Source organism: Pipistrellus hanaki (genome assembly GCF_964339955.1).
Source record: "Pipistrellus hanaki genome assembly, chromosome: 18".
Taxonomy (NCBI): Eukaryota; Metazoa; Chordata; class Mammalia; order Chiroptera; family Vespertilionidae; genus Pipistrellus; species Pipistrellus hanaki.
Window position 1 is genome coordinate 35,397,997 of NC_140520.1, and position 7,425 is coordinate 35,405,421.

At 54.2% G+C, this 7,425-nt stretch overlaps 1 protein-coding gene across 1 annotated transcript; it reads left to right on the top strand.

Moving 5' to 3' along the window:
• Positions 1 to 2,932: 2,932 nt before the first annotated feature.
• TXNIP (thioredoxin interacting protein) lies at positions 2,933 to 7,195 on the top strand. Its single transcript, XM_084865579.1, has 8 exons — positions 2,933 to 3,524; positions 3,956 to 4,028; positions 4,122 to 4,269; positions 4,694 to 4,796; positions 4,916 to 5,172; positions 5,279 to 5,435; positions 5,545 to 5,696; positions 5,832 to 7,195. The coding sequence occupies exons 1-8, from the start codon at positions 3,275 to 3,277 to the stop codon at positions 5,865 to 5,867; spliced, it is 1,176 nt and encodes a 391-aa protein (XP_084721705.1). The 5' UTR covers positions 2,933 to 3,274; the 3' UTR covers positions 5,868 to 7,195.
• The last annotated feature ends 230 nt before the right edge of the window (positions 7,196 to 7,425 follow it).

A 7,425-nucleotide genomic window follows, 5' to 3' on the forward strand; every position in this document is an offset into this window, starting at 1 on the left:
TGAAAAATCAATAAAATATATATTTTTAAAAATTTAGAAAGTCAATACTTCATCGGTGTGAAGCATCAGCATTCCCTTTTCTAAGATGTCCCAACTCAACACCACCCTGACCTGCACAGGGGTCTTCAAACTACGGCCCGCGGGCCACATGCGGCCCGCAGAGGAGTCTGATCCTGCCCGCCAGGTTTTTTGGGCAGTGAGCGCAGCCGAGGTGTTACAGTAGGAATTAGTAGTTCATATAGTCCGGCCCTCCAGCTCTCTGAGGGACCGTGATCTGGCCCCCACTTTAAAAAGTTTGAGGACCCCTGCCTTCCATCCCTTCAATATTTACCTGGTTACATATCACACCTTGTCTCACAACACTGGCTTGTGTATTTCTTTGTAGTCATTTTGATGTTTCATTTTATGTACACTTTCAAACCCAATCACACTAAAATTTCTCCCAGAAGCCACAATTTGGAATTTTAAAAAGTTATTTTTTAGTGGAAGCCCACCTTGGCTGCTCCAGATAATTCAATGAATATTGTGACCGACCCAAAACAAGCCAGGCCGCATTGGCCAACTTTTCTGGAACAGGGTGTTGCCTCTAACTCATACACCCTAAGGATTGGCATGTTCCCTTCTTTGTTCGTGGGAATTGATGCTGTGTGTGTGTGTGTGTGTGTGCATGTGTGTGTGTTTGTGTACCCAACAGTCTTGATGCCCGATTCCTGGGCTTGCTTAATACTGAGGTTGAGGTGTAACTTGTTAGCCTTAGGATGTCAACCGAGTTGGGGGGTATGAGGAAGAAAGATTAATAGCAATGAAATGCCTTTTTTTTTTTTTTGCTGATAGGGTAGAATTTCTGTATATCTAATGCTTTTTACATCCTTCCTCATTTCAATCTTGGGGACATTATCTTCCTCTTTCCAGAATAAGAAATGTGGTAATCATCGCCTGATGCACAGGACACAGGAACTGGACCGGCTCAAGAATCCAGGAAAAGGAGAAGAATCCCAGCAACTGTGCAAATTTTCCTCAGGAGTCAGCTCCTTTGGCATTTCACTGCCAGCTAGGACAGACAGAGAAGGACACCACAGAGGGAGGAGCCAGCGTCTCCTTTGGTTTAACACCTCTGGTGACCCTTCTGTCTTCTATTTCCTTTCTCACCCACTTAAATGGGTTAGGAAAACACTTTTAAAAGGGAGAAATTCTTCAATCAAATAGGAATATAACCATCTCACCACTAATGCTTTGGTTATAAACAAGAGAACTTTCCTGTGTTTAAAAACATATATTTATTAATTAGAGAGAGGAGTTCTTGTTCCACTTATTTATGTGCTCATTGGTTAATTCCTGTGCATGCCCTGACTAGGGATCAAACCCACAACCTTGGTGTCCTGGGACATTGCCCTAACCAAGGGACATACCTGGCCAGGGCGAGAACTGAGAACTTTCCTGCTTTTAACTAACTGCAAGGCCGGCAGCGTGGAGGCTGCAGGTTTAGGAACGCGCCTCTGATGAATGATTTGAAGAGGCGATGAATACCAAGAAGTGGTGAAAGCAACTCGGGAAGAAAGGGAAAAGAGTGAAGCGTCCGCTTTTTTTTTTGCGGCTTTCCTGGAAAAGCAGCGAGGGAGATGGTCAGAGCCTCAGGGTCACCCCTCAGTGAAAAGGTCACGAGGTGGCTGGGGAAACAGACACCGTGTTCCCCAACTTTGCAGGTAGAAACTGAAGCGATGAGGGGATAAGCAACAGGATGTGAACACGCCCTCACTGTTTCCGTTCCAGAGAACAGACTGCAGGGTACAGGGGTGAGGAACTGCACAGCCCTGCAGCCCGAGCCCAGAGCCAGGAGCCCGGGGTGGGGTGGGGGGGACCAGTCCCACACACCCACTTTCCAAGGAGGACGTGAAAAGAGGTTTAAAATCAGGGACCGGTTCTCCTTGCCTTCTTTGTTTGGCTTCTTAATAAAGATGTTTCTTTGTTTTGCTTGTTAATAAGGATGACAGGTCTCCCTGACCCCGAGCAGTGACACCCACACCCGGTCCCCAGCCCCACGCTGCTGTGTCCTCACAGCTCCCCATAAGTTTCCACGCGCCCCGCAGGTGGAACCAGCGCCTCTGAGGGACCGCCCGGGCCGAGGCGAGTGAGGAATCCCCCCTGAGCGCGGTTCCTGGGCACTAGACACACTCCCACCCACATGCACCCGCCCTCCGAACCCCCTCCCCGCAACCCCCTACCCCGTCCCCTCCCCGGGGCAGCTCCCCGCACCCCCTCCCCGCTGTCCCCTCCCAGCACCCCCCTCCCCAGACAGCTCCCCGCTGTCCCCTCCTAGCACCCCCCTCCCCAGACAGCTCCCCGCACACCCCTCCCAGCACCCCCCTCTCCAGACAGCTCCCCGCACACCCCTCCCAGCACCCCCCTCTCCAGACAGCTCCCCGCTGTCCCCTCCTAGCACCCCCCTCCCCAGACAGCTCCCCGCACACCCCTCCCAGCACCCCCCTCCCCAGACAGCTCCCCGCTGTCCCCTCCCAGCACCCCCCTCCCCAGACAGCTCCCCGCTGTCCCCTCCCAGCACCCCCCTCCCCAGACAGCTCCCCACACACCCTTTCCCCATCCCCTCCCCGGGGCAGCTCCCTACACACCCCTCTCCCAGCACCCCCCTCCCCAGACGGCTCCCCGCACACCCCTCCCCACAGCCCACTCCCTGAGGCCGCCCCCCGCCCCCCTCCTCCAGGCAGCTCCCGCCCCCGCCTCCCCGCAGCCCCCGCACCCCGTTCCCGAGCGGCGCCCCGCGCCCCCTCCCCGGGCCCGCCCTCCGCCCCCCTCCCCGCGGCCGCGGAGCACAACAACCATCCTCCGGGCCAGGAGCACACGGTGTCCACGCTCCGCGGCGGCGGCGCTGATTGGCCGGGCCCCCGGTAAACAAGCGGCGGGCAGCCAATGGCAGGGCTGTGCACGCGGGCAGCACGCGCCGCGGGGCCCGGGCGGCGTGGCCCGCCGGTATAAAGCGCGGCTTCCGGGCCGGGGCGGCAGCGCCCAGGTCCCCGAGCACTGATCGCAGACCAGACGCCCGGACCCAGCGCCCCTCCAGCCGATCCCTTATTGGAATCCCTTGGCTTCGCCAGCAGCTTGCCTGGTTTTGCCGTCTTTCCCCAGAGTTGTCCAGAGTTTGAAGAGGAAAAGACTCTCCTTTTAAAGTCTCCGTTACTTGAAAGTCCTCGCTGATTTAGGGTTCCGTTACCCCCTCCACGACCCGCCCGTGAAACTCCCTAGCCCACCCGGCCTGACCATGGTGATGTTCAAGAAGATCAAGTCCTTCGAGGTGGTCTTCACCGACCCCGACAAGGTGTACTGCAGCGGCGAGAAGGTGGCCGGCCGCGTGGTGGTGGAGGTGTGCGAGGTGACGCGGGTCAGGGCCGTGCGGGTGCTGGCCTGCGGGGTGGCCAAGGTGCTGTGGATGCAGGGCTCCCAGCAGTGCAAGCAGACCCTGGACTACCTGCGCTACGAGGACACGCTGCTGCTGGAGGACCAGCCCACAGGTGAGCGCCCGGGGTGCGGAGGAGGGTTCTCGACGAACACACGGAGCTTCTAAATACTCTTAGGTTACTCGGGTTGAGCGGTTTGGGTTGTGTCCCTATATTTTAAATTTGCAAATCCTCCCCCCCCCCCCCCCGCCCCAAAAAAGGTCAGTTTGTCCTGTTTCTTACAGTGATCCTGCGGGATTTGGCCTTAGCTATTTAAAGATTTTTTTTTTTTTTGCATGCATGCATAAGTTACTCTTTGCTGTTGGAGATGATAGCAGCTTAATTTTAAACGCTGCAAGGTTTTGCCCAACAAAACGCATCAGAATGTCTCAGTTAAGAACATACGGGATGGAACTGAGGGCGCGACAATACATGGTGCACGCTGCCCAGGAATTGCATTTTAAGTGTAACCAGAAACCTAATGGCTATCGGGTTTCTCCCTGCAGGTGAGAACGAGATGGTTATCATGAGACCTGGAAACAAATACGAGTACAAGTTTGGCTTTGAGCTTCCTCAGGGGTAGGTATCCGCTAACGGCATCTCTATCTCAAAATTTTCTCCTCCGTCCGCTCTTGGAGAGCGTTTTTAAATGTTTCCTTTTTCTTGACACAGGCCTCTGGGAACATCCTTCAAAGGAAAATACGGGCGTGTGGACTACTGGGTGAAGGCTTTCCTGGACCGCCCCAGCCAGCCCACGCAAGAGACAAAGAAAAACTTTGAAGTGATGGATCTGGTGGATATCAACACCCCCGATCTGATGGTGAGGTTCATTTTAAGGTTCTCTTCTCTTGGGTCTCGGGGATGGCAGGTCACACGTCTTGGGCATTAGATGGAAATACCTTAGGGGGGGGAATCAAGTTCTAAGTCATCGAGGTGGGAGGGAAAGCTGCCTGCTCTAGGTAAGGGCTGGGAAGTAAAGAGAAGCAGAGAGCCTGGCGCAGGTGTGGTTCAGTTGTTTGGAGGGTCAGCCTGTGCACGGAAGGGTCCCCGGTTCGATTCCCAGTCAGGGCACATGTCCAGGTTGCTGGTTTGATCCCGTCAGGGAGAGTTTGGGAGGCAACCAATATAGGCTTCTCTCTCCCTTCCTCTCTTTCTAAAAACATATTCTTAAAAAAAAAAAAAAAAAAAAAAAGCTGAGAAATTATTTCCAGAAAGTCTCAAATCACCCCCTCTCTTCTCCCCAGGCGCCGGTGTCCGCCAAGAAGGAGAAGAAGGTTTCCTGCATGTTCATTCCCGATGGGCAGGTGTCCGTCTCCGCCCGGATTGACAGGAAGGGATTTTGTGAAGGTAAAAGCCTTACGTCCTGGCACAGTAGAAACTGTGGACCTGAGGGGTGAGGGCAGGGCAGGGACAGCAGAAAAGCCATCCGCTATACTTAGCATCGGCCTGCTCTTCCTTGTTGCTAGGTGACGAGATTTCCATCCACGCCGACTTTGAAAACACGTGTTCCCGCATCGTGGTTCCCAAAGCTGCCATCGTAGCCCGCCACACGTACCTGGCCAACGGCCAGACCAAGGTGCTGACACAGAAGCTGTCCTCCGTGCGGGGCAACCACATCATCTCCGGGACCTGCGCGTCCTGGCGCGGCAAGAGCCTCCGCGTGCAGAAGATCAGGCCCTCCATCCTGGGCTGCAACATCCTCCGAGTCGAATATTTCCTGCTGGTGAGTGAGGGGAACGGGCCTGGAGAGGGAGACTGTTCCTCTGCCAGCTCAGCAGCGGCCTTCTCTCCGGCCCTCCGGTCTCACAGACGCCCACCTTCCTTTTCAGATCTACGTGAGCGTGCCGGGCTCCAAGAAGGTCATCCTGGACCTGCCCCTCGTGATCGGCAGCCGGTCCGGTCTGAGCAGCCGCACGTCCAGCATGGCCAGCCGGGCCAGCTCCGAGATGAGCTGGGTGGATCTGAGCATCCCGGACACCCGAGAAGGTGAGCCAGACCCCGCGTCTTGCCCTAGGGGCCTGCTTGGGTTTGGGAAATGGGGACGGTCCCGGCATTTCTGGGCCAGGATTCTCATCCCTACCCTCTCTCCGTCCAGCTCCTCCTTGCTACATGGATATCATTCCTGAAGATCACCGGCTGGAGAGCCCCACCACTCCCCTGCTGGACGACACAGACGGCTCTCAAGACAGCCCTATCTTCATGTACGCGCCCGAGTTCAAGTTCATCCCGCCACCGACCTACACTGAGGTGAGAACTGTCATGTGACCGCTTGCGTTCGTCCCAAACCTTCCAGAGGACGTTGACTCGGAGGGGATTCCTAAAGCGGGGTTTTCTTTTCGATCTCACCCGAACTAAAATGTTTGCTTCGTTCTTTCCTCCCAGGTGGACCCCTGCATCCTCAACAACAATGTGCAGTGAGCATGCGGGGGAGAGGCAGCAGCTGCATCTACTTGTTTCTTTCCGCCTCTTCCTGGACTCTGACTTTTCCAGAGACCCAGCGGTCTCTGCAGTGAGGCTTGGTCCACCCCAGCCTCTGACTCCTCCGCGGAGGAGGTGACCAGCGGGCAGTCTCCTGGGCCTTGAGGGATGCGCGCTCGTCCTCAGCCAGCCAAGATGATGTGATACCGGGGTGTTCGCTATAGATGGGTATAAAAACCTAGGCCCATCCCATTTTCTGAGATCGCCTTGAACACGGAGGCACATTCAGACGTTTTGAATGGCCGCCTGGCATGGTCTTCCCAAGGTTTTTTTTGCGGGGGAATATATATATATATAGATGGATCGTTATAATGATACCAGATCATGAACTTCTGTACCATGTGGCGCAGAATCCATTGTAGCAAACTGGGAAAACGGAAAGGGGGAAGAAGTCCTCTTCAAAACTTGGGGAAAAGGAGGTTCTTAAAGTCATCCTTGCCCTTTGTAAATGTATAGAGAGAGAAAATGAACACGCTCCAGGGCTGACTGGGCCTGGACTTTGGAGAGCTGTGCGACCTAAGGGGAGAAGCTCTGGGGCGCCTTGGCTTAGACTGTACTGCAGCCTGGCGTTCAGCATTCATAGTCCTCTAAGCCATGTGTAGAGCCTGTTGCACTGTGTTCTGTTGCTGACGTCTTTATGTGGGAGAACGTGTTTTCCTTTTCATGCGACTCCTCGGAATTGATTCCGAGGTGATGTTTTTAGCACTTTAGTTCCTGTCATTTTATTTTATTTTTTTTCTAGCTCAAAACGTAAGCTAAAACTGGTCTATGTGTCTAGAGATAAGCACAAGGACAGATAAGTTACTGTGGAGACTTTGTCCTGGTGGACAGAGTCCTGGGATTCTGACACTCCACCTGTATGTATGGGAGGAGCTGCCGCCACCAGCCTTGCCCACGGTGGCTTCTCTGCACCGAGGAGAAGCCAGGTCAGGGTGCCAGCCCTGGTCAGAGCCGCCACACGTTGCCCTGAGAAACCAGAGGGCAGGTCTCCCCCAGGCCCTGGGCTCCCCTTGCTCCGGTGTTGGGGGGCGGGGGTGTGGACAGCCCCTCTCGCTGCAGCCTTTAGCACTTTTTCCCCCCTCCTGTGTCAGAGCACTGAGCTCCGCCCTTTTCCGAGCGAGTATGTGGACTGAAGGTGGTTTAATGTTTTTTTAATTGTGTATCTTTTGTATGATTGAAAAAACTATATTTTGTACTTAACCAGATATATTTTCACCCCCCAGTAGGGGATATTCTTTATAAAAAATAAAGTTTTTTAATGGCAGAAACTGTTTTCTTGTCTGTGAGATGGTATTGGGGAAGTTACTGGAACGTGTGCCTAGCCCTGGCCAGGCAGCTCCGTTAAGAGGGTCATCCCGATATGCCATGGTTGTGGGTTCAAACCCCCCCTTCCCTGTCAGGGCAATGGACAAGATTCAACCAATTCATAAATGAGTGGAACAACAAATCAATGTCTCCATAACAGAACACTTTTCAAAAAAGTGTGCCTAAAGGAAAG

What these genes read in the sequence shown, in the direction of transcription:
- TXNIP (XM_084865579.1), top strand. Translation starts at nt 3,275, where the DNA reads ATGGTGATGTTCAAGAAGATCAAGTCCTTCGAGGTGGTCTTCACCGAC. An exon ending in CAGGAAGGGATTTTGTGAAG is followed by an intron (nt 4,797 to 4,915) that starts GTAAAAGCCTTA and finishes CCTTGTTGCTAG; the next exon opens with GTGACGAGATTTCCATCCAC. An exon ending in CATCCCGGACACCCGAGAAG is followed by an intron (nt 5,436 to 5,544) that starts GTGAGCCAGACC and finishes CTCTCCGTCCAG; the next exon opens with CTCCTCCTTGCTACATGGAT.